General features: G+C 43.6%; 1 protein-coding gene across 1 annotated transcript in view; it reads left to right on the top strand.

Moving 5' to 3' along the window:
- LOC148538279 (beta-2-glycoprotein 1-like) overlaps window positions 1–24,816 on the top strand; it is a 66,192-nt gene extending 41,376 nt beyond the window's left edge. The window contains exons 4-8 of the mRNA XM_088457388.1: window positions 3,803–3,905; window positions 5,528–5,604; window positions 8,464–8,643; window positions 14,307–14,504; window positions 24,724–24,816. Coding sequence (XP_088313514.1) covers window positions 3,803–3,905; window positions 5,528–5,604; window positions 8,464–8,643; window positions 14,307–14,504; window positions 24,724–24,797 — 632 coding nt within the window. The 3' untranslated portion in view covers window positions 24,798–24,816. The remainder of the gene's footprint in view (window positions 1–3,802; window positions 3,906–5,527; window positions 5,605–8,463; window positions 8,644–14,306; window positions 14,505–24,723) is intronic.
- The last annotated feature ends 704 nt before the right edge of the window (window positions 24,817–25,520 follow it).

A 25,520-nucleotide genomic window follows, 5' to 3' on the forward strand; every position in this document is an offset into this window, starting at 1 on the left:
TGCAGCTGATCTCAGCAATGGAGATATCAGCCAAATACTGTTTTTCTCAGGGGGGGAACAAAGTTCCCCTCCATTCACTTTTGTCCTCAGCGCATGCGCTCCAGAATGCTGTTCGCACGGCATTCTGGGGTGTGATTCCAGCAGTGATATTGGCGGTCACGGAATGCTGCATCACGGCAGGGGGGTCTGGGGAGTCAGAAGAGATCCATTCTGCACATGTGCAGGACAGATCTCCTCTTTAAGCAGCGGGGTGGTGCAGTCGCATTGGATGCAACAGTTTCAGTTGAAGCACAGCTGGCTGTGGTCGCATCCCATGCAACTACACCAAGGTTAAAGTGTAACTGCAGGGATGCAACTAGAACTTTGTGGGGCCCATTTCAACATTTTAAAGTGAACCTGCAAAGCTTCTAGAGAGCCACTTTTCTCCGCAGTGATCCACAGATCTTGGGCATGCTTACAGACGCCTATACATTTTTTTATGCATTTTATTATTATGAAGTCTCTTCATCATCTTCACATCCCTTTATATAACCATTATCTTCTCCCATCATAGTCATTGCCCCATATTATAATTTCCAACAACCACTTCAATGACTTTAGCCAAATGAGTAACCAAAACAATTGTATTTTATACCCCAAAATTATAGTAGGTATCCCATGCCCCTTCCGTGTTATCACCAAATATATGTGAGTCCCAGCAGTACCCAGTGTTTAACTGCCTCTTAAGCTGGTGGCTCCTCCATCTGCCTCCTCACTAGCAGTGGAGTAATCACATCAGCATCAGTGTAGAGACACGTGGAGGAGCCGCCAGCAGATGCTACCTCAGGTCATGCCGATGTAATGCTGGGAGTGTATCTCCCAGTAATGTCACTATAGTGCTTATTTTGTCACTGGTGTCAATGTGAGCTTGGTGCAGGGGTGTTCCGTGTCCACTTAGGTGCCCACACATACAGCGATCTGCACATGATTAGCCGATGTGTACGATTTCCCTTGAAACTCTCCCCGGCAGCTCTGCACATGATCTGTACATGGTTTGGTGTCCAATCTTCAAACGATCTCTCCTGCATCCAGACTTTCACAGTGCATCGTGTTCTAGATTGTCAGATCTGCCCTACTGCACGGCGATCTGACGATGCGATGTGCGACCAGCGGGGGCTCGAATCGCATCATGATCGTGAGTGGGGACTCACGATTTACTTTCAATTTGGCCATATTTTACACGATCTGTCGTTCCAATGTGTCGGAACCAGCCAGATCGGGTAAAATATCGCTATGAGTGTGGCCAGCTTTAGCCTCTGGGCCTTTCTAGCAATGGTTCTCCTGTGCTCACTGTAGTAACGCCCCTGTGTATCTATGTACTACACATAGAGGTAGCTAGTTTATGGGCTGAACCAATAATCAGCCTATATTTTCATTAATATCCTTTTCAACCACAACATGACTCCCTCCCCTGGGACTGGGCAAATGCTACGCTTTAGGAACTAAAATAAATCCTTATTTATATATGCACTTTTTAACAAGAAGTTCATTCCCTTCAAGTAAGCTCCCTGGAATTTAGCTCATCTCACTTTATATTACCAGACAAGGTAATTACGTCTCCATTGTCGTATAGGTGTAATTTGTTCCTGCGTTTTAAAATTTAATGTAGCATAAAAATGCTAATTAGTGTTCACAGATAGCAGACATTCTGTATAAATACTGCATCCTTGCCAGCCAAGCTTAGTCATGCAAATCAATGTTTTTCATTGCCCATTTATATTTAAGTTTTTTGATGTTATATCAATTTAAACAGTGTCTCCCAGTGAACAATAACAGCTAAGAAACAAACTAATATTAGTCCTGACTGTGTGCCATATTCAGCTGCCCATATACACTGGCATTATGAAGGGCAATTTAGACTGGTTTAGACCTAAGTGGCTCCAAATTGCAGTGTGTGAGGGTATAACAGTGTGTGAGGGTATAACAGTGTGTGAGGGTATAAAATAACTAAACATCCTTATCAGCAACTTACCAGGAGGAAAATGCATTGGAAGGATGACCTATATCTCACTGTGTGCACTCTCTTCCTCCCAACACATTAGTGGTGCCTCATGGAATGTGGTTTTTCTGTGCAAGTCTCATAACTGGACCTGTAATGCTAGAATAGGAAGGTGCAATAGATCCCATTGCATGAAACAAACTGTGGGCCTGATTCAGAGTTGGGCATAGAGAGAGAGATAACACTTAACTGTGTACCTGGGCAAACCATGTTGCAATGCAAGGGGTGTAAAATAAATACATACATTTTTTTTGCATGTAGTGTAAATACTGGCTGCTTTTGCATGTAGCTCACAAATACTGCACAGCTGTATTTTTACACTGCACTTTAGATGTCAGTTTGGACACCTCCCTCCCAAATCTAAATCTCTCTGCACATTTTAAATCTGCCCAACCTGCAGTGCAGCATGTTTTTTACCAAGATGATCAGTTGAGAGACTCTCTCTATTCCCAACTCTGAATCAGGCCCTGTATACACACTGTAAAACCACTTGGTTTTACACTAGTGCACCAAGGCTGCCCGCCCATTATTGTGCACACTTATCCTCCGCTCTCGCTACACAGGGTTTCCCAGATACCCAATAAGTGAAGAGTAGGTGTAATAAAGTGGTAGTATTCCATGGGCTCTAACGTCTGGGGTGGCGTGCAGTCTGGAAGGAGCATGTGGGAGCTGCTGACACGTTTCGAGCTGTCATACAGTAAGTAAGCTCTTCTTCAAGGCCTTAAACATTCATTAGTGCTCCCTGAGAGCTTGTTTGTTTACTTCTGTCTAAACAAAAATTGTTATAACAATATTTCCTACATTGCCTGTTTATACTTCAATGGAGTAAGAGACCACTTAGGAAGTGTTTTGCATGTACTTTACATAATTTTGTATCTAGAAGGTATTTTATATTTTCTCCTTTCCCCATGTATTGCCGCATTCTGGGCCTGATTCAGACCCGCTCGCGAGCGTAGGATGCTCGCAAGCGGGTCGATGGTGCCCTAATGCGCATGCGCACGACGGAGGGAGCTCCGTCGTGCGCATGTGCGAGACCCGAATTACGACGCCAAAGCCATCGTTATGGGTCTCGCACCAAAGGGGGCGTGCTATCGATGGTGGCAGCGAGACCCTAGCGCAGGGTCTCGTCGCAAGCCCGATGGTCGCGATGGTCTTGACCATCGCGAAAATCATCATGGACGCTCGCTATAGCTGTGGGTGGTAACCCACAGCTTTGCGAGCGTCCATGAGGCCGCTCCATTTTCAGGTAGGAGGGCCCTGATTCAGAGCGAGCGCTCTGGTCAGAGCGTCCGGCTCTGAATCAGGCCCTCTGTTCCAACATTTCCTGTGAATTAAGGAAAGTACATCACCTTTTATCATTTATACCGTCTCTGTGCTTTTTACGATAGCGCCCAGGGTATACTACCATTTTCTTTCACCTACATTAATACATATGACATACACAGAGTTTTAATATAAAGTTGCATTTTCCACTTAAATCAGCTATTTACCATAGAGCCCCACAGTAAGACATAATTTTATACATGTGATTCTATTAATCCTTCCTATATTGTTTATGGTTTATCCTGGTCTTCAATTGATTTTCATCAGTTCAGGTCTACATTTTTTCTTTTTATAAAAATGATTACATAAATTTGTCATTTTTCCATTACATTATATAATTTACCTCTAATGAAAACAATAGCCATCATTTTTAATGCATCACTGTTGGATTACTGGCATTATATACAGTATACTAGCGAATACAATCTCTTTTGATTATAGCGATCTCTACTTGTGAAGATCCACCCAGCATAGAAAATGGATACTTCATAAAGAATGGATATTTGTTAAATGGAACATCGGTGCAGTATAAATGCAATCCAGGGTAAGTGTGGATCATTGGTTAGTTTTAGTATTACAGTCCATGCCAGTGAAAAGCTACAAAGTCACCAAAGCACATTTAATTGTTCTACTCCCTTATAGCTACAAGCAAGAATTAGAGTGGCCACCTCTTCTGCAGATTTATAAGTTCAGGATCTAACGGTTAATATGGGTACACACTATACAATTATGCCCAAAGATGCTAACGACTAGGCCAATAGCAACCGACCAAAACCATCCCAAAAAGTCAGAGGTACAGCGTACACGGGGCCTGATTCATTATGGATCGCAATACTGAGTACGCATGCAGTTCAACTGCGATAGCAAGCCAAACCACTGCTATCGCAATGCAAACACAGCACCACATGAGGACGCCCACTTTACCATACGCACATCCCTAATACCATCGGTACACTTGAGTACCATCGGAGCCATACACACACTTGCACAAGCCCTGACCTTACTGAGAAATAGCTAACAGCCACACACGCTGAGACCTCACACTGCATATGGCTTTGCAGTAGATCATTTATGCATGAACCTGAAACTGTGTGCGGACGCACTGGCACGCTTGCATTCAGTCGACCCCCGTCATCACCCACAAACAGCACTTCCTGTCAATCACTCTGCGATGGGTCTATGTAGGCTGTGCGATCGCAGTCCCGATCGCAGTGGCCAGTTCGCGCATGCGCACTGCGATGCATGCGCAGAATGCAACAATCGGCCAATTGCGTGCATATTAGCCACTGCGATCCTTGCTGAATCAGGCCCACAATGCTCAAGAATCATTTAGTTCCAAATGATCCTCTCAATTTAAAATCGTTTTGCCGGCAGTCATCGGTCAGATCTCCACTTTCCGAACTACGGAACTGACAGGCCATACCGTGCAGCATGCTCTATGCCGGGAGCCAGGGGCATATTAAGAGAGGAGAGGGCCCATGTGCAGACTCAGTGCAGGTCCCCTCCTCTCCAGCAGTGCTTGGTGCCAGAATCTACTGCGCATGTGCGAGTGTCCAGGAAAATGGTGCCTGCGCCTTATTCCCGGGAACATCTCTACTGCGCATACACAAATCATCGGGAAAATGGCTATCGCCATTTCCCCTGTGATTTTTGCTGCAGAGCAGCACTCTGGAGACTGCGGAGAGGTAAGTATAAGTTTATATGGGTGCAGGGTGTGCGGTGTGGGCCCTACACCTAAAATCAGACGGATCTCTGCTTACAGACAACTCCGCATAGACTTCAAATATTGCCCCTGCACACCCAAGACAAACATTCACTACACATAACCAGCTGCCACCCAGTCACAGCCATTCAGTTGTGTAGTTGCAACTTAGATGCATATGGTTCAGAATGGCCCGCAGACGCGTAGGCTCAGCTACGGAGCATGCGCAGTGCTAAAGACTGCCAGATCTGCACACAATTGTGTGCAATGCTGAATCAGCCCCAATAAGGTCCCAAACTAAAATTACATTTGTTTGATTCTACTGAAAAGTACAGAGCAAATGCTAACTACTAAAATACAATTATCATCCATTTGCTGATATTGGCTAAATATGTAGGTTAGGAAAAAACATATGGATATCAGTGTCCAATAAAAATGAATGGTCGGATTTCTTCCCTGTACAGTTACAAACTTGAAGGTCATGAGGTCACAGAGTGCCTGGGGGACAATGTGTGGTCTAACCCGTCGCCTACATGCAACAGTAAGTTTTGTCATTTTATTTCATTTTACCTGGAAAATACAACCAGTAAAAACATAACTACGGATGTTCAGAAGATTTACTGTATACAATCTGTGTATTTGAATTACTTTTCCACGTAATAGTTATGTGGCATGTACTGAAAATTACTGCAGCACATTGATTACAAAGGTTCTTGTGCTTTCAGCTAATAAAACTGCAGGTGCAGTAGAGGAAGAACTGAATTAGTACATACCAATGACCATGACAACTAGCCCAATTTTAATTGAAATTTTAAATGTTTGTTACATGTTACAAAGGGTATGTAGTCAGGAAGCCGGCGGTCGGCATTTCAACCGCCGGCTTCCTGACTACATACCCTTTGTAACATGTAACAAACATTTTAAATTTCATTTAAAATTAAGCTAGTTGTAATGGTCATTGGTATGTACTAATTCAGTTCTTCCCGGCATGGGACTAATGATAGGCGTCTAAATACCGACACCTATCAGCCCCACGCTGAATTCCCGACACCTGGCATACCGAATGTAGGTAAGCCGTGTGTCGGGACCTGTTAGCCATGGGATGGGGGGTAAGTTTAGGGACTCCAGGGGGGACTTAGGGTTAGGCACCCCACCCCCCCCTGGGAGGGTTAGGAGTAGGCTAGGGGAAGGGGGCTTAGGTTCAGACACCCCCGGGGGGAGGTTAGTGCTAGGCAACCCCCCGGGAGGGTTAGGGTGCAGGTACTGGGGGTTAGGTTTAGGCACCTCTGGGGGGAGGTTAGGGTTAGGTACTAGGGGGCAAGGTTAGGGTTAGGCATACTTACCAGACGCCTTTGGGATCTTCATCAGTATTTCTTCCGCCGGGCTTAGGTCCGGCGATATGTCATACCGGCACTGGCGTCACTAGGGGGGTGCGGGCCGCACTGGGTGACACCATCCAATGGGGTGACACCAAAATAGCAGAGCTGCTCTGCTATTTTGGTGTCACCTTGTCAGATGGTGTCGCCGTGACATGGAGAGAGGAAGGAGAGAGATTGTGGACTGCCCCAGCAGCTGCAGGAGCGCTGGGGATGCCCATTGTGTGCCAAGAATGGGAGGCATTAACGTCTTCCGGATCGGCACACATAGGGGGCGTGGCTTCACATGCAAAGCCATGCCCCTTTTGCGAAGCCACGTCCTCTTTTGAGATAGCGCGCCTACGGCCTAAGCATTTCAGTCCTGCCACACCGGGTGTCACAGAGGTAAGTGACGCCTCTGCCTACCGGTTCCATTTTACACACAGCGAATTTGGGATAACTGTGGTTCCCCATTACATTTAATTTATTAAGCAGCATATTACGCCCATTGCCTACTTGTATGTTGCATCTATAATATGCTGCTTAATAAATTAAATGTAATGGGGAACCACAGTTATTCTGAATTTGCTGTGTGTAAAATATAGTCATCCTGACATGTTCCACTGTCTTGCAGGTATGGTTCCCAAACTCCAGAAACTGTGGTAGTGCAATTTATAATATGCTGCTGCAAGAAATTCAGCAATTAGTAGAAGTTAGCAACATTTTCAAAACTGTTCAATGGAATATATATAATATATCATTATTACGCTTTTGGTTGCAGAATATTCAGCTTTTCTCCAGCAGAATTTGGATCTCTCCTTGAGGAATTTCCATATAATTTTCGTTCCACATGGACATCCCCCTTTTTACACATAAACTACACAGTAGAGCAAGATGACCCCCCCATCTTTATCCCTTCCACTCTATTTATACAATATGAATTCTGTAAATTGCAGAACAAGGAATGTACAAATATAGGATATGAATCAAATAGGTATGCAATGCCAATAATTATGCAGTTGAGTGCTTATCGTCCGACTGTGCCTTCGTCTTAGCCTCAATGCGCAAACACGGTGATTGAATTGTGATCAAATGTGATTACGGTTGTAGCGAGGATTTATTCGCAAGTGATTGACAGTCAGAGGCCATTTTGTGGGATGTGACAGGGAGTAGTGGCAAAGACGCAGGCGTGTTGTGATCGTTTTCGGGGTGTGTATCTGCCTACATCTGCAATCCCGTACGTAGAAGTTATGGCGCCAGCATCTCAGTCCCGCGTGACCATAGGGTTTCTCAATCCATTATCGAAGGATGTCCGACCACCACTGCATATTTGTACACACTTCCTTGGATCTGCAAAGCCACCGGTGGGCGACTCAATACAATTACAGCCGGCTACAGCATTAGCATATTTTCGCACAGCAGCTGCTTACGAGATCGCAGGGGGCGTAGCCTAATCACAGGAGGCATGGTCACGCCCCCTTAGGGTTTTTTACTTTCTGCGCGCTGGGGAGGGGGGGCGCTGTGAGCCCTTCAGACTAGCGCAAATCCAGGGGGGCGCAATAAGTGTAATCGTTCCGCTCCACAGGCAGAGGAGACTGCAGCTGCTGTCAGTCCCGGGCCTCCGCTGGGCCGCTGGCCCTCCAATAAACCCAGGCCCGGGTAATTAGTACCTGCTCCCCCCCCCTCTTGGCAACCCTGCTCAGATGTTGCTCTGTGTAACTAGACAATCATCAAAAAGCTCAGCTTCACAACACTAACTGTACTACTGTAAGTGCTGCTCACACAATTCTTTTCCATAGTAGACTATGGCAGCATTAGAAAGAGAAGATGAAGGCTCTACTAGATAAATCTATAATTTCTCCACAGTTTACCATTTAATACATTTTGGAGTAACAGCAGCACCACTGTATAAATTTGCCCCTAGATCACCAGACACCTCTGTGACATTCCATGATTACAGCATCTGCCCTCAGCTTTACCAATGAGATACTGAACTTACAGTATTTTCAAATGTTATTACATGACTTTTTTTTTTTCTTTCATAGAAATCTACTGTCCTCCACCTCCACAAATCAATGAAGGCATCCTCATAGCTGTAAAAAGAACAGAATATGAAGTCTCTGAAGTGATATATTACATGTGCAAAAAGAACTTTTATACGGATGGATCAAACAGTGTTACCTGTATGGACAATGGGCAGTGGTCTGAAGGTCCAGTTTGCAGAGGTAAGAGGTACAACAAGTACAAGCTGTTCTTTCTCATTCAAACTATCACAGCACTCTGCTGAACATTATATAATGTTCGACAGCTCTGCCGCATGGTATACACAGCACATTATATATTATAGTATGTAAAGCAATACATTATTATTATAATTTATAAGTCAACCTATTACAAAGCGATGTACATTGAGGGGAGCATGATACAGTGACACAAAATAGAAGGCAAATATGGTCCTGCCCCAACAAGCTTACAATCTAAGCAGTGTGAGATACACAAGGTAGAAGATTAACAATTGTTACTGTTGGCAGGGATATATGTTCATGGACGCCGGCACTGTACTAATTCCTGACTCCATGCAGTTGCCATTTACATTTGCAGCGTGCATCCTCTTTCATCGCAGCTGGTGATACCAGGCACTGTGCCAGTCCTTGGCTCCTGGCAGTAGATAATTACAGGCAGGACCGTAGCTAGGGTAGTGCGGCCGACGCCATCGCACAGGGCACCACAGGTCAGGGGGCGCTGTTTGGGCCTGTCAAAATTCTGTTTATTATCATTCTCACTTGTAGCTTCCTCTTATTTCATCCCAGCATCTCGTGGCCTCTCCTATCTCTTCCCTGGCCCTTCCCCATGAGGCCATGACCCGTTTTTGGGTGCATTATGTCCCTTTGAAAAATGAGGGAGGCGCCAATGCTCTATCTAGCATAGGTCACCAAAAAGTCTAGTTATGGCTCTGATTACAGGTACAGTACTAGTTAAAGGTTCTGGCCAGTTGGCAGTCACAGGGTCTGCACCAGGTACTGGCACCCAGCATCTGATAATTTCAGGTACAACCTATTTCATGGCTGTGGAAATTGGCAGAAAAAAAATGCAATATAGAATGGGAGCAAAATATTTTGGATAGAGGAACAATACAATCTAAATGGGTGATTGGATACAAACAAGAATAAAAAGGCAAGATAATAAGTGTTCTTATTCTCATCTTTTATTTATAAGGAGCAACAAAGGTCGGCAGTGCCATACAATGTTCAAAAGCTTGGAGCATACAAACGGAAAGTCAGCCTGTGTCCAGGAACATGGGTGCAACAAACAGGGTTGAGAATGAGACCAAGTGGACAGGATAGTAGTACTCAGGAAAAAAAGAAGAAACAAGGCCCTGCCCTTGAGAAGTTGCAACCGAGAGGGGAAGGGTAAACACAAAGATGGTGAAACAGAGTGAGTGCAGAAGTGTGTCTGAGGATGATTTAGGAGTAAGACTGGTACGCTTTTATGAATAAATGAGCTTTTAGGGAACATAAAAAGCCATTTAGACTATTGGATAGTCTGATTGGAGTGAGTTCCATAGGTGAGGAACAGCACAGAAGTCTTGCAGGCAGATGTGAGTAGAGATAATCAATGTGGAGGTAGGCTGGTGTTTGTTGGAAGAAACAGGATAGGGAGACTCAATGAATGTGGGAAGTGAAGAAGAGAGAGCAATCGAGGATAAAACCCAGCTAATTGACTTTAAGAACAAAGAAGGTAGAAATGTAAGCGGGAGGTGGACTGGGAACCTTCAGGAGGGAAGATAATTAGCTCTGTTTTGGACATGCTGAGTTTGAGATAGCGATAGACAACATGACTCATGGAAGAGGAGGGAAGAGAAGAGGTCATGGTAGGGGAAGGTAAATTTGGGTATCTTTGGTCTGGATTTGCTATTAGAGGCTGAAGGAATTGTAAGTCTACCAAGGGAGGTGGTGCACATTGAGAAGATAAGATAGGACTGATACTACTGACTCAATAGTGAACACAAAGTGATAGACATACTAGGGGGTTGAGGTCCCAGTCAGACCTCCCATTGGTGAACGATGGGCAGAACTATGAACTTTGACCCGGGGACGCTGGGCAGAACTTTGACCCGGGGAGCTTGTTCTGAGCCCTCCACAGGATGGATTTGGATCAAAACTTCACTGAGGGGTGGTAATTGGTCTGGGATGCCTAATGGAATGGTCGGGGTCCCAGTCGGACCTCACAGCAGAGTGCACAGGGCAGAACTTGAACCCAGGGTCCCTGTTCTGCTCATTCTACAGGATGGATTTGGACAATATTACATAATAAAACTTAATAACATGAAGATTTAAACTTGGGCAATGCTGGGTACTTCAGTTAGTACCATAATGAACATGACAGAGACCTCACTAGTTGTGGAACAGAACAGTGTAGGGCAGTATACCATACCCCCAGTTCTCCTACAGCTTTGATTGTAAAACTTTCATGTTTTATTCCCTTACATTTTTCATATCGCTACATCTACTGTAATTTAAATCTCCACTTTGACCACTCACTGTTTTAGCAGATGTTACTTATTGCAGTTTATACATATATTAACATAATTGGTCTATCATAAAATTATATTTTATAAGTGATAATAGTATATGATAATAGTTCAGTAACTAATATATGTATATTTAAGTTTTGACAATACCGTATTACTTATACGAGTAATCGTAATCTGTGAGTTGTGATGTCAGACTTCAGTATTTATAAGAACACTATGTATATAAGATATAATGCAATCTCTACTGTAATGTGTGCAATTTCCACTAGGGCCCCCGTCCCCCAGCTGTGAACAACTGACAGCAGATGAGTGTTGGCATGCAGTCACTCACTTTATTAGAAATTATGCTATCCAGATCATCAAATCCATGAGCCCAGACAGTTTAGTGTGACAGTTGCATCATGGGAGGTGGGTGGCGGAACTAAAAGCTACACCAAAGCTGTATTGAGTGGATGTGGATGGCTATCTCAGTCCTCTCTAGTATATATCCTTCCTGGCCCATGACAAAAGGTGGGGGCATGGTGAGTTGCACATGGGTCTCCTATTTTGGGGGACTGTGGGCCTGATTCAGAGCCGCTCGTAAGCGGCCGCTCGTTCGCTCTGAGCGATGTTCGCACATCTGCGCATGCGTGTCGGTTGTAATGCGCATGAGCCAACCAGTCAGTGCGGTCGGAAATCGTGTGCTCGCAAAATAGCGAGTGCCTGCTAATATGAGTGACAGGATGAGGCGTTTGTGGGTGGAAGGTGCTTGAAAACGGGGAGTGGAGATCTGAACGCAGGCGTGCCAAACGGTCAAAATGGCCGTTTTAAGGGTGTGCATAATTAACAAAGCAGCGTCATCGACCACGTCACTTGGTTGTCTTTTAGTCTCGAACTGCTCGCATGATTGCGGTAGGAAAATGCTACCAGAAGAATAGCGAGCAGTTCATACGCCTTTCGATGTACTCGATTAATCTAATAAATAGCGGAGATGACGTATGATGCGAGCGGCCAGGGGGCGTCTTTACATAATAGCGAGCGCATGTTTCGTTTGCTCGTTCAGACATAGAGGCGTCAACAGACCGCAAAGAGCGAGCGCTCTATTTAAATATCCAGCCCCTTTATCAGAACGACCGTCCGCAAATAGCGTCCAGCTCTGAATCAGGCCCTGTGTGTACTGCACACCCTGCCCCAATTGTTAATATGCCACTGGTTAGAAGTTACCACAGAAAACAGTAACCACTTGTCTTTTAACTTTATATGCCTATGGTACTCCAACGTACTGATAATATCCTTACATTTTACAATAAGGGGGAAAAATATCGCATATTTACAGTTTTTCATGCATATATTTCTTATATTGCTTGTCGTCATATAAAATAATACATAAATGACATAAATTAATTTACCATGTAATTTATAGCCTCATGTTTGGGGAACAGTAATGTCACTCTTGTCATATAGGGGTCTATGTACTAATAATCGCAGACCAGCCGCGATTATTATGTACCCAACTCACCGGGGATATTTTAATTTTTAATAAAATATCCCGTTTATGTACTACAGGGAACTTTCAGGGAAAGCCGTTGCGGCAACTATTGTCACCGCGAGTTATAACCCAGCATTTTGAAGAAGTCTTTCACAGAAGTGAAAGACTTACACGGGGGGAGCTGAACTGCATGCGCACAGCATCACCCTCTGGAACTGGCCGGGGGCTGCGGGAGAGAGATCGAAAAGATCTCTCTCCTGCACCTGGAGCCTCCATAGGCTGACAGTAGTTTACACCATCTGAAGATGGTGTAAACTACTTGAAGTTTAGTACATATGGGTCAGATCGTAGTCCCCATTGATAATAGTGGGCACTGCGATCTGCAGCGCTAATTTCTATGAAACCTCCAGCATTGTGCTTTTAGTACACTATACAGAAACTGCAGTTTCTGCATCATTTTATGTAATTTTATGTAAAAAACAGCTTGATACATAGGCCCCATAATCTTAAAATTGTTACATGATGGACATTATAGCTGTCAGTGAGATGATAATGCAACTGTAGATGAGGATAACCTCAAACAAGCAACCCCTTCATTTCAAATAGATGCCACCTGAGGACTGGTGTGTTTATACGGTCACAGACTTGCTTGGTGGCTTCAAATATTCATATATATCTTTTAGCAGGGTGACATTTATTCTTAGTATACTTAAAATACAGATAAAATTCTTTGTACACCATATGACCAAATCGAAGGTTACCTACCATGTCACAGTGACCTCAACTTGATTCCTGTGCTATCCTAAATAATCCCCTCTGCAAAAGTGCAGGTGCATATATATCATGTTTATGCAAGGGATGCAGTCAGGAAGCCAACGGTCGAAATGCCAACCGCCGGCTTCCCGACTGTCAAATCCCGGCAAGGTACTAATGACAGGCGTCGAAATCCCGGTTAGGCACCCCCGGGGGGGAGGTTAGGGTTAGGCACCCCCCCAGGAGACTTAGGTTTAGGCTGCGGGGATGTGGGGGTTAGGTTTAGGCACTTAGAGGGGGGTTAGGGTTAGGCACTAGGGGGGGAGGTTAGGGTTAGGCACCCCTAATGGTGGGTTAGGGTTAGGGGGGGGAGTAGGGTTAGGGTTACTTGCCGAAATCTGCTGTTGGGATCTTCACCCCTGCCGGGCTTCTAACGTCGGGATTTGAACCATGCGGCCAGCGGTAATACATACTAATTAATGCACCACAAATTCTTCAAGCCCCTGGACCACCCACTTCTTTGGTGGAAGTGGGTGCATCCGGCAGGTATACTGTCTTGGGAATCTTGGATTGCTGGTGAGTAGTCAAGCATGATACTATATTAGTCACTTTTCTCTAGACACTTACAAATAATGATGATAGTAACTAGCCTACTGTATATGGTACATTGATTAAAAGCATGTCTTATTGTTATGAAAACAGTTGTATTTGGTCCACTGCAAACCTATTCCCTTAGATGTAAGAAAAGGTGCTATTATGGTGTGACTGTGTATGCAAAATATATGAATAAGGAATATATGAGGAACCTGTAAAGAATGGATAGCACAATATGGAAGAGGCAAAGAAAGGGAAACTGATATGTAAATGTAGGAGATTAGTGGTAGATGTACTAAACTTTGGAGAGAGATTAAGTGAAGAGAGATAAAGTACCAACCAATCAGCTCCCATCGCCTGTAAATTGACAGACAGGAGCTGATTGGTTGGTACTGTATCTCTCTCCATTTTATCGCTTTCCAAGGCTCAGCACATCTCCCCCCATATACTGTATTCCAACACTGTATGTATTCTTATCTCATATTATTCTCAGTCTCTAAAATGTGTTTGTGACTTGTCCTTCCTTGTTCTACATATAGCTAAGTGCAAGGTGCCAGTGTATCGGAGTCGGGTGGTTTACAAAGAGCAGAAGGTCTGGGTTACTGAAATTGATGAGGGTCTAGTGCATCATTCAGAGAATGTTACATTTTTCTGCCAGAAGAAAGATGAATCCTGCAGTTACACAGCCTCTACTCAGTGTTTCGATGGCGTTCTCCCACTTCCAGAGTGCTATGCAGGTAAGCAGATTATACTACTAGGCGGCGCATCCTTCTCTATGTCTTGCATTGTTTACAAACCTATTGTACAAACCTATTGTTGCCCAGTACTATTATAAGAGAAAGAAGGGAGCCTTGTAAACTTTCCGGATTATTGAGCTGATGCAGGGTTGAACAAAAGTCGTTTTCCGCTGACAGATCTTTTGTGTTCTCCCACTACCTGCTCAAGGGACAAGTGTACACAAGTATGGACAACTCAGGGTCATACGTAGCTCAGTCACTTCTCCATTTGCGGCTGAAAGAGCGTGACTGGATGGTATTTGGACATTTGTACATAGGCTTAGCTTTGTGAGAGCTTGTAGAATGAATTGCGCGCTATAGAGATTCGTGTTTGTGCGTAAATATGTCTGTTTTTAGATGGATCTTGTGCACCAGGGACAGGGCTGGTGCAAGTGCACACTTATATTGATGATGGCTATGAAACCAAGTGAACGTATAGGGACGGTCCGGTCCGATCATATTATGCGTACAACTAAGCTGCGGGCAAATATCTATATAAACTCCATGCAGGCAATATTGGTGTAGTTACGGTTGACTTGCATGCAACTCTGAAGCAACTCTGAATCGATGCATTTAGATGCACCCAGCCTTGAAGAGCATAGGCAAAACTGGGGGGTGGTCCGGGGCTGCACCGGACCACCCATTACCTCTGTTCACTGACCCACCGCTGCCCAACGGCCGGCTCACTGCCCCACACACTGCCCGCCCTCCACCGTGCAGTGATGTCTCACTGGGCCACTGAAAGAGGGGATCCGCGTCACGTGAGAAGTAGGACTTGGAGCAAAAAGAAGAAGGTAAATGTGATGGCTGGCTGGGGCTGGAGACAAAGAAGGGGGGCTGGGCTGTGTACACAGAAGTGGGTCTGGCTGTGTACACAGAAGTGGGGCTGGCTGTGGACACAGAAGGGGGGTTGGCTGAAGACACAGAAGGTGGGTCTGGCTGTGTACACAGAAGGTGGGTCTGGCTGTGTACACAGAAGTGGGTCTGGCTGTGTACACAGAAGTGGGTCTGGCTGTGTACACAGAAGTGGGTCTGGCTGTGTACACAGAAGTGGGGCTGGCTGTGTACACAGAAGTGGAGCTGGCTGGGGACACAGAAGGGGGTCTGGCTGGAGAGACACAGAAGGGGATCTGACTGGGGAGACACAGAAGGGGGGCTATCTGGAGACACAGAAGGGGGATCTGGCTGGAGACACAGAAGGGGGATCTGGCTGGAGACACAGAAGGGGGGCTGGCTGGGGACACAGAAGAGGGGCTGGCTGGAGACAGATGGGGTCTAGCTGGAAACACAGAAGGGGTTCTGGCTGGGGAGACACAGAAGGCGGGCTCGCTGGAGACACAGAAGGGGGCTGGCTGGGGAGACACACAAGGGGGGCTGGCTGGAGACACAGAAGGTGATCTGGCTGGGGAGACACAGAAGGGGGGCTCGGTGGAGACACAGAAGGGAGGGTGGCTGGGGACACAGACGGGGGGCTGGCTGGGGACACACAAGGGGGGCTGGCTGGGGACACATAAGGGGATTGGCTGGAGACACTGGAGGGGAGCTGCCGGTGACTTAGAAGGGGGGCTGCATGAGGAAAGAGAAGGAGAGCTGGCTGGAGACATAGAAGAGGGGCTGGCTGGAGACACAGAAGGGGGTCTGGCTGGAGACACAGAAGGTGATCTGGCTGGGGAGACACAGAAGGGGGGCTCGGTGGAGACACAGAAGGGAGGCTGGCTGGGGACACACAAGGGGGGCTGGTTGGGGACACACAAGGGGTTTGGCTGGAGACACCATTTGAGTGGCCATGCCCTCTTTTTTTGGATTGCTCTTGCAAAAAGATCCTGATTCACTATCAGGCGCCCTGGCCCCAACAACTCTAGAAAAATAATAATAATAATAATAAAAAATATATATATATGTGTATATATAGAACAAATGTGATGGCTATGGCGCCAGCCAACAACAGTGAATAAAGTGCTAGAAATAATTTAAACTGTAATAAACGAATATAGTGAAAGGTATATATATGTAACAAGACGCACTGCCTAAAGGTGTCAGCTGAATACCAATAAGAGGGATTAGGGCAAATCCCAAACGAAAATGTGGGAGAAGTGAATGATACAGCGACAGGCGTCACTTAGAAAGTGCACAGTGCAATAAATATATAAAAAAGATTTTTAATCAAAAGTTCAAAAGGACACACTGACATGAATACATGAAATAAAAACGGACATATTACATATGACTTTAAATGTCAAGCTAATATCGAAAAAAAAAAAAAAAAAAATTTTTGGAGCAAAGATATTAATAGTATTAAATGACTGAGTTAAAAAGCAGATGAAGAATTTTCAACACCACAGTATTGGAATAAAGTGCAAATTTCAAAATGGTAAGTAATGCACAGGCCCAATAATATAAATAAAAAACAAAAGAACTGAGAATAAGGTTCTAAAAGCAGAAATGAGTTCAAAGGTGCTTATCTTAGTAACTCAAAGGCAAGAGTGCAGCTTCACCAACGCGTTTCATCCAATGGGACTTTTTCAAGGGACTTTTGATTAAAAATCTTTTTTATATATTAATTGCACTGTGCACTTTCTAAGTGACGCCTGTCGCTGTATCATTCACTTCTCCCATATGTGTATATATATATATATATATATATGTATATATATACTGAATTGGCAATAAAGGACTTTGACCTTTGATCACATCAGGCCTGCAGAGTGCCGCCTTTTGGTTGTTTCATATTTCATATACAGTCAGGTGCATAAATATTGGGACATTGACAGAATTTTCATATTTTGGCCTCTATTCACCACCACAATGGCTTTGAAATGAAACAAACAAGATGTGCTTTAACTGCAGACTTTCAGATTTAATTTGATGGTAATTACATCCAAATCAGGTGAACGGTGTAGGAATTACAACGTTTTCTATATGTGCCTCCCACTTTTTAAGGGACCAATAGTAATGGGACTATCAACTCAAAAGCTATTTCATGGACAGGTGTGGGCTATTCCCTCATTATTTCATTATCAATTAAGCAGGTAAAAGGTCTGGAGTTGATTCTAGGTGTGACATTTGCATTTGGAATCAGTTGCTGTTGACTCTCAATATGAGATCCAAAGAGCTGTCACTATCAGTAAAGCAAGCCATCATTAGGCTGAAAGATTAACACAAACCCATCAGAGAGATAGCAAAAACATTAGGTGTGGCCAAATCAACTGTTGGGAACATTCTTAAAAAGAAAGAATGCACCAGAGAGCTCAGCAACCCCAAAAGACCCGGAAGACCACGGAAAACAACTGTGGTGGGTGACAAAAGAATTATTTCCCTGGTGAAGAAAAACCCCTTCACAACAGTTGGCCAAATCAAGAACAGTCTCCAGGAGGTAGGTGTATATGTGTCAAAGTCAACAATCAAGAGGAGACTTCATAAGAGTTAATATAGAGGGTTCACCACAAGATGTAAACCACTTGTGAGCCTCAAAAACAGGAAGACCAGATTAGAGTTTGCCAAACAACGTCTAAAATAGCCATTACAGCTCTGGAACAACATCCTTTGGACAGATGAGACAAAGATCAACTTGTACCAGAGTGATGGAAAGAGAAGAGTATGGAGAAGGAAAGGAACTGCTCATGATCCAAAACATTCCACCTCATCAGTGAAGCATTTTGGTGGTAGTGTCATGGCGTGGGCATGTATGGCTGCCAATGGAACTGGTTCCCTTGTATTTATTGATGATGTGACTGCTGACAAAAGCAGCAGAATGAATTCTGAAGTGTTTCGGGCAATATTATATGCTCATATTCAGTCAAATGCTTCAGAACTCATTGGACGGCGCTTCACAGTGCATACTACAAAAGCAACCAAAGAGTTTTTTAAGGCTAAAAAGTGGAATATTATGCAATGGCCAAGTCAATCCCCTGACCTGAATCCGATTGAGCATGCATTTCACTTGATGAAGACAAAACTGAAGGGAAAATGCCCCAAGAACAAGCAGGAACTGAAGACATTTGCAGTAGAGGCCTGGCAGAGCATCACCAGGGATGAAACCCAGCGTCTGGTGATGTCTATGCGTTCCAGACTTCAGGCTGTAATTGCCTGCAAAGGATTTGTAACAAAGTATTAAAAAGTGAAAGTTAGATTTAGGTTTGTTTAGTTTGTCCCATTACTTTTGGCCCCTTAAAAAGTGGGAGGCACATATAGAAACCATTGTAATTCCTACACCGTTCACCTGATTTGGATGTAATTACCCACAAATTAAATCTGAAAGTCTGCAGTTAAAGCACATCTTGTTTGTTTCATTTCAAAGCCATTGTGGTGGTGAATAGAGGCCAAAATATGAAAATTCTGTCAATGTCCCTATATTTATGCACCTGACTTTACATACATACATTACATATGTGATAGAATTTTTTTCCAAGAAACAGCAAAACAATATCTGACATGGTGCTAAACCAGCCATTACCAGATCTCTAGTTTCAGAGTTTCAATTTATAAAAACTCATCAGTCATCGTTTGTGGTGCTCCCAAAGCCAAAAATACGCCATAGAACACAGAAAAAAGAATAAAAAGTAGGGCTCATAGCTGGGGCACTCTTAAGGTGGATATCCACATTAAATTCCCAAATGTAAATTATAACTTTTAATAGATGTAGTTAAAATGTTAAAAACGCCCCTTTGTTGTGCAAAATTATGAAATATGTATCAAAAGTAACTATGTACGTCTCCTAATGTATGACAATGGCGAAAATATTGTATGAAGGGTAAGTGATCCACTACGCCACCATATTAATGTTAGGATATCATATCAATAATGATACGGAGAGGGACAGGTACCCTAATAACCCTTATCATGTTTCAGATAAAGAGTAATTTACTGACTTTCTAGACCACTAGATGCGTGTAAAGCGGCTGCTGATTGGCTAGCGGGCCGTGAGAAATAACAGATGATTTTGCTCATCTGTCATTTTGGCGAGGTGTAAGTATATGTAACAGCATATACTTGCACATGTTCGGTATGGTTCGGGTAAGTCGGGTTTGTTGTTTTGATAAGACCTTGGATGCTACGGAGAGCAGCGCCAGGATGTAGGTGAGTATAGGATATTTTTTGCAGGTCCATCCACACGGATTTCTACATTGGAGAAGTGAACCGACCGGCTGGAACAGGTAAGTACATATGTGTGATTGTGGTATGTGTAATAAATCTATACTATCTACGGTGTGTATGTTGTGTCTTTATGTAACTATTTATTTTACAGTGGAGGTACGGGTGCCGGCCACCTGCTGGCACTTGTAGTCCCACAAGTGCCAAAGGGCAGGCATGCTAGCACCTGTAGTTCCACTGTAAAATACAATAGTTTACTTCTATTTTACACTTTATAAACCCCCTGTACCCACAACCCAGGTGTGCAGGGAAGAGCCGCGGGCTTCAGACCAAGCCTGGGGTCTCAGGAGAGGGGGGGACCCCTTTTTTGGGGGGTCCCCACCTCCCCTGAGATCCCTGGCTTGGGGTGAGAATGCTTTGACCCTGGAGAACCGGTAATAGGGTCTCCTTGCTGTGGCATTACACCCCAGTCGGTTTGGGTCCTGTGCTGGTTTCAAATATAGGGGGACCCCTACACAATTTTTTCCCCCCAATATTTAAAACCAGTACTGGCTTTGCAGTTTTGCTCCCCGTAATTTTTGGAACCAGGATTTGCTGACAAGTCCGGGGCCGGTTATGCTTTGGGTGGGGGCCCTACATCTTTATTTATTTATTTTTTAAATGAACTCTATTTTAACTATTTACAGGCAGAAACATACACAAATCACAATGATTTGTGTATGTTTCTGCCAAACTCGCAGCTCAAGGGGTTGAGAGTTTGAAAAGTCTGTTTGGCAGAGAGTTTGCTGTCATCTCACCTGGGCTTGTCATGCCGATTCTTGGTAAATTTGAGAGATGTATCTCTTAGGTGAAAAGTACTTCCGAGTTGGCCCGATGGTGAGTTGATTCGAGTTTGCTATCTCACCCAAGTTTTACAAGTGAGAAGAGAGAAATCTCTCTCTAACTCACCCGACTTTGCCTTTAGTAAATTTGCGAGATGAAAATCATACCTAAACTGATTGTCATCTCAACCAATCTCGATTCTTAGTAAATTTACTCCTTTGCATAAACTTAATATAATTGTCAATAAAAGCCTTTGACACTTATGAAATGCTTGCAATTTTACTTCAGTATACCATAGTAACATCTGACAAAAAGGTCTAAAAACACTGAAGCAGCAGACTTTGTGAAAACCAATACTTGTGTCATTCTCAAAACTTTTGGCTATGGCTGTAAAAACAAAAATAAACACAAGATAAACCCTATGTTTGGCACTGTGTAAAACTACTGCTATACAATGGTAGAGATAGATGATTAGATAGACAGACAGAAACTTTGGGCTTTAGAGAATAGAATAGAAACGTTATATTTTCATATAGAAAACCACCAAACTGCCTGACAAGCTGTAGCCTACACAAGTGTGGTCAGCTTTACATATCCATATAAATAATAGCTGGAAAATAAACGACTAACACTATGTTAGAGTGAGAATCACAGCTTTATATACAGGCAACAAATCACTGCAAGAGAGGAAACACATACCAGTCCCAAGGTAATGGCCTGACCCTGGCTAATCCCCATGGAACACTTTCTCTTATCACAAGTGTAGAATGATAGGATTTTATTCTGACTTGTACAAACTGTAATTTCTGTATCAAAAACAATCATCAACTGCTTTAATGCTCATTGAGGGCTGCAGTAAAACTAAAATAAAACATAATTTGCAACACACACAAATATTGCTAATATGTATATACATTAGATGCAGAGATCCTGGTACAGAGCTGAAAGTAAATCAGGTATTTTGTACAGTGCTAAAAATTAACTGGCATGGAAAAAAAGCATACAGTCACATATTCACAGAGCTTACACATATCCACATGAGCCACCGTCTGCATCTGTAGCATATCGGCCTGGCTTACTGCAAGTTCTCATCCTAAGGCCCAGTTTTACCAACAAGTGATATTCTTCTTATCGCTCGTCACTAATCCTAAATGGTGATCCAACCAGAAGAATAAAGGAGAAAGAGAGGGGAATAAACACAAGACCTAAAGAATATATAAAAAAGAGTTTCTAATTATTCTACATTAATGAAATGATTGGAGAATGGGATTTCCAACTATGTAAATATGTAAATTATAATTTTTCATTAAAAAAAATTTGTACGGAACCATTCAGGTATATTGTACAATACCCAATCAGCTTCTAACTGTCATTTTTCAAACACATGACAGTTAGGAGCTGATTGGTTAGAGCACCATTTAAGATTAGCATTGAGTGATAAAAAGAAAATCACTCATTGATAAATCTGGGTCTAGGTCTGTATAGGACGTGTTATGTTTACACACCCTCACTAAAGTGCGTTTTCAAATGAAGTTCGGTTGTAGCCAGCCACATTTAATTCCCATAAATCAGAAATGGGTTTACTTGATTCTGATTTCAAAATAAAGTCAATATGTGACAACACTATTTGGTCTATCCATGATGTTAATTATCGGGGTCCGAACTGACCCGATAATTAATATTAATTTGTAACTCGACACGAGCTGTGGAGCAATTCATCTGAAAATCAGCTGTATTCCAGAAGCGCTTTATTGCTCCTTTCGGAGCAGTGAGACAAGTGCGCATGCGCACAAGAGCCCCGACATCTAGCGGAAGGAGCAACCAGGACTCCTTCTGGGGAAGGAGCGGGTTGTGAGCCCCAAGCAGGAGCACTTGCCATCTGAAGATGGCGAATGCTCCCGCACTCAAGCTCCAAAAATATATATTCGGTGCTTGATGAATTCTGTCCCTATAATTGTGAATAAGGAGAGCGGGCCATTCTGTGATATCTCCTGCTGTACCTTCTTCATGAATGGCCCCATAGCTTCATTTCTACAATTGCAGGAGAAATTAGGTGATGATGAATATGCCCCTAAATACCAGAGGTTCCCAAACTCGGTCCTTAAGGCACCTTAACGGTCCAGGTTTTAAGGATATCCATGGTTGAGCACAGATAGTTAAATCAAAACACTGAGGGACTAATTAAGTCTCACCTGTGCCCAAGCATGGTTATCCTTAAAACCTGGACCATTAGGGTTCCTTGAGGACCGAGTTTGGGAACCTCTGCTATATACAGTGCAGTTTGTTTAAGCAAAAAAAAAGTTCTGGAATGAAAAAAAATGTGAGGCCTCCAGAGGTATAAATTAGTTACAGACTCCTGGCAGCAAAAGAATTAAAATCAAGGCCAAATTGTAGTTGTTTCCTTTTTGCTATTGCGTTTCTCCCGTCACTATTCACTTTGCCATAAAAATTTAGTAAAAGGGGGAAGATTTATCAAACCTTCTAAAGAGAACAAGTGGAGGTGTTGCCAAAATCTCGGTGTTCCCGTGCAACTCTGCCATACTGGAACTGGGAGTAACAGAACTGCACTGCTAGCGTACACTGATCAGTGGGGCGTGAGACATTTCTACATCTGTGTGTGACTGAGGGGTCTATTTACTAAGCAGTGTTAGGAGACAGAGTTAAAAGTGATAAGGTGCCAGCCAATCAGCTCCCAACTGTCATCTCACAGGCTGTGTTTGAAAAATGACAGTTGGGAGTCCCTGAGTCCGTGTAAAAAGGGCTCCTTTGTAAGCAGCCGGGGCTTTTCCTCATGCCAAGTTCCGCTGTGCTCCATATGCGACTTTGTAAGTATGCTATACCAATTCTCGTGCGGTCAAAGTTGCAGTCCAACGTCTCTAGTACACTGTGAGCAGCTTTACACTGCATCTACAACAATGCAACTAAGGAGCAAAACGTAAAGAAAAATACAGTACTCTACTCCTTTTGGGGAATCTCTGTCACCGGGTGTATCTCTCCGTATGGCATAAAGAGGTCCAGTATATGAGGACACATCTGTGTAATGGCTGCAATCTGATTGGTTGCTATGGGCAACACCTCCACTTGTCCTCTTTAGAAGGTTTGGAAAATCCTCCCCCAAATATTATCAGTAATTACCCTTACCTCCCAACTGTCCTGATTTTGGCCGGACAGTCTTGTTTTCAGAGCTCTATTTTGTGGTTATGATTGGGACAGCTTTATCCTGATCTGACCTACAGCTGGGAGGTATGGCCTATTCATAGCATAGCCGGGCAGCGGTGAATGGGTGCCGCACACATCTGAGACTGGTGTGTTGCAATGAAAAGGTGATTGCCAGTAATAGGAAGTGGCAGCCTAACACTTTTCAGCCCCAGGTACAACCCCCAGGGGCATAGCCACCTCCCATCCATAATGTGGACATGCACCCTCAACATTATGGCATGCCCCTTTCACAGCATAGGCTGCCAATATATTGGAAGCGTTGAATGAATGGTCTATAGGAGCAGGTTGTCACTGGCCCACCAAGCATTATTCTGCTGAATACAGGTCTGTCTTATAATATGCACCATTGGTCCTTTTCTCCCAGTCGGCATCAGCTTCACACATCATATGACTTTTTCTGCATCAATTCAGGGACAACACTCAGCACTAGTGGGAGGTACAGTATGACAGGCATTTTGATGCAAATTTGGTCTAAAGGGTATATTGCAGTGTTTTAATAAGAGAAGTTGGGGGATTGAGATTAGGGGTAATGGAATCTGTATGAATTACTGCCGATAATTATTCGCAGCCAAAACACACGATGTAGGCGTAAACAAGATTCTGCCGCCGGCGGCGAAATTATTGCGGCTAATTGACTATAGGCCATAGCTAGATTTTTTTTTTTATAAATCTCCTAACTCAGAGAGTTGAACACTGGGAATATCACAGATGAATAATTGGATCATCGACTTTAAATAAAAATGATAGTTTTACTTTAATAAAAAAAAATGGAGTAAAACTTGAAATGGCAGCTTGTACATTTTAGCTCACGTGAATGAGAAGTGCTCTTCCAATTAAGAAACTGTTCAGCTATGAGGCTCCCGTAAGCCATTGGCATGCTAATTTAACCCTGTGGGCTGTTATGTACCTGACAGAGCCATGAGGCGCCTTGCAGCTGAAGGATGATTATTAGCTTTAGGTCAGCAGAGAGCTACGTGTCCTCGCGAGCACAAATAGTCTTAATGTAAACTTATTTTGTGCTAAAAATGTTGCTTTCTATATTCTTTAGAGCCAACTTGGGTACAGTACAATTTGTTCCCCAAGAGACTTGTGTCAGAAATTGCTTTGTGCCAAGAACTTTAAATGCTCCCAAAGAATGGAAGAAAAGATACTACAAGAAGTCTACAGTAAGAAGACAACAGCATACCTTTGTCTTTAGATTTACAGATCCCTTCCAGATGATGCACAGTATAGAGTGTGACATTCCATGATGGGAAAAGTTATAGCTTTAATTGTGAGTGTGATGACATTGTTACAGTGTTTTGCACGGAGCATGGAGGGGATGTATGGTAATGTTTTCTCTTTTGTGTGTTTAGACAAAAATTGTACATGATTATATTTATAAGTAATTACTGCAATTTTTACTGGAAACATTTTAAATTTAAATGCAACTCTTCATTAGCATTACCTGTACATGTTAGGAATGGGTTGTGTATGGGTTGCCGGCATTCGGGATCCCGGCGGTTAGAATCCTGACACCGCCATCCTGACAGGGTTAGATTACTGACAGTTTGTTGGTCAGTATTCTAACCCTCTCCCTACCCTAACCCTCCCCCCCAGTGCCTAAACCTAACCTCCCTCTTCCCACAACCTAACCCTTACCCTTTAGTGCCTAACCCTAACCCTCCCCCTAGTGCTTAACCCTATCACCTAAACTTAACCCTCCCCCCAGCCCCACTACTTCCCTTCGGGATTCCGGCGGTCGGGTCGCCAGCGTCGGGACATTGACCAGATCCCATTAGGAATATTTAAGACTGTCTTGTGCCTCAAAATATTAATGTCACTTCCTTTTATGATCACCATATC

This window comes from Taudactylus pleione, unplaced genomic scaffold (assembly GCF_031769625.1).
Source record: "Taudactylus pleione unplaced genomic scaffold, aTauple2 ptg000041l, whole genome shotgun sequence".
Taxonomy (NCBI): domain Eukaryota; kingdom Metazoa; phylum Chordata; class Amphibia; order Anura; family Myobatrachidae; genus Taudactylus; species Taudactylus pleione.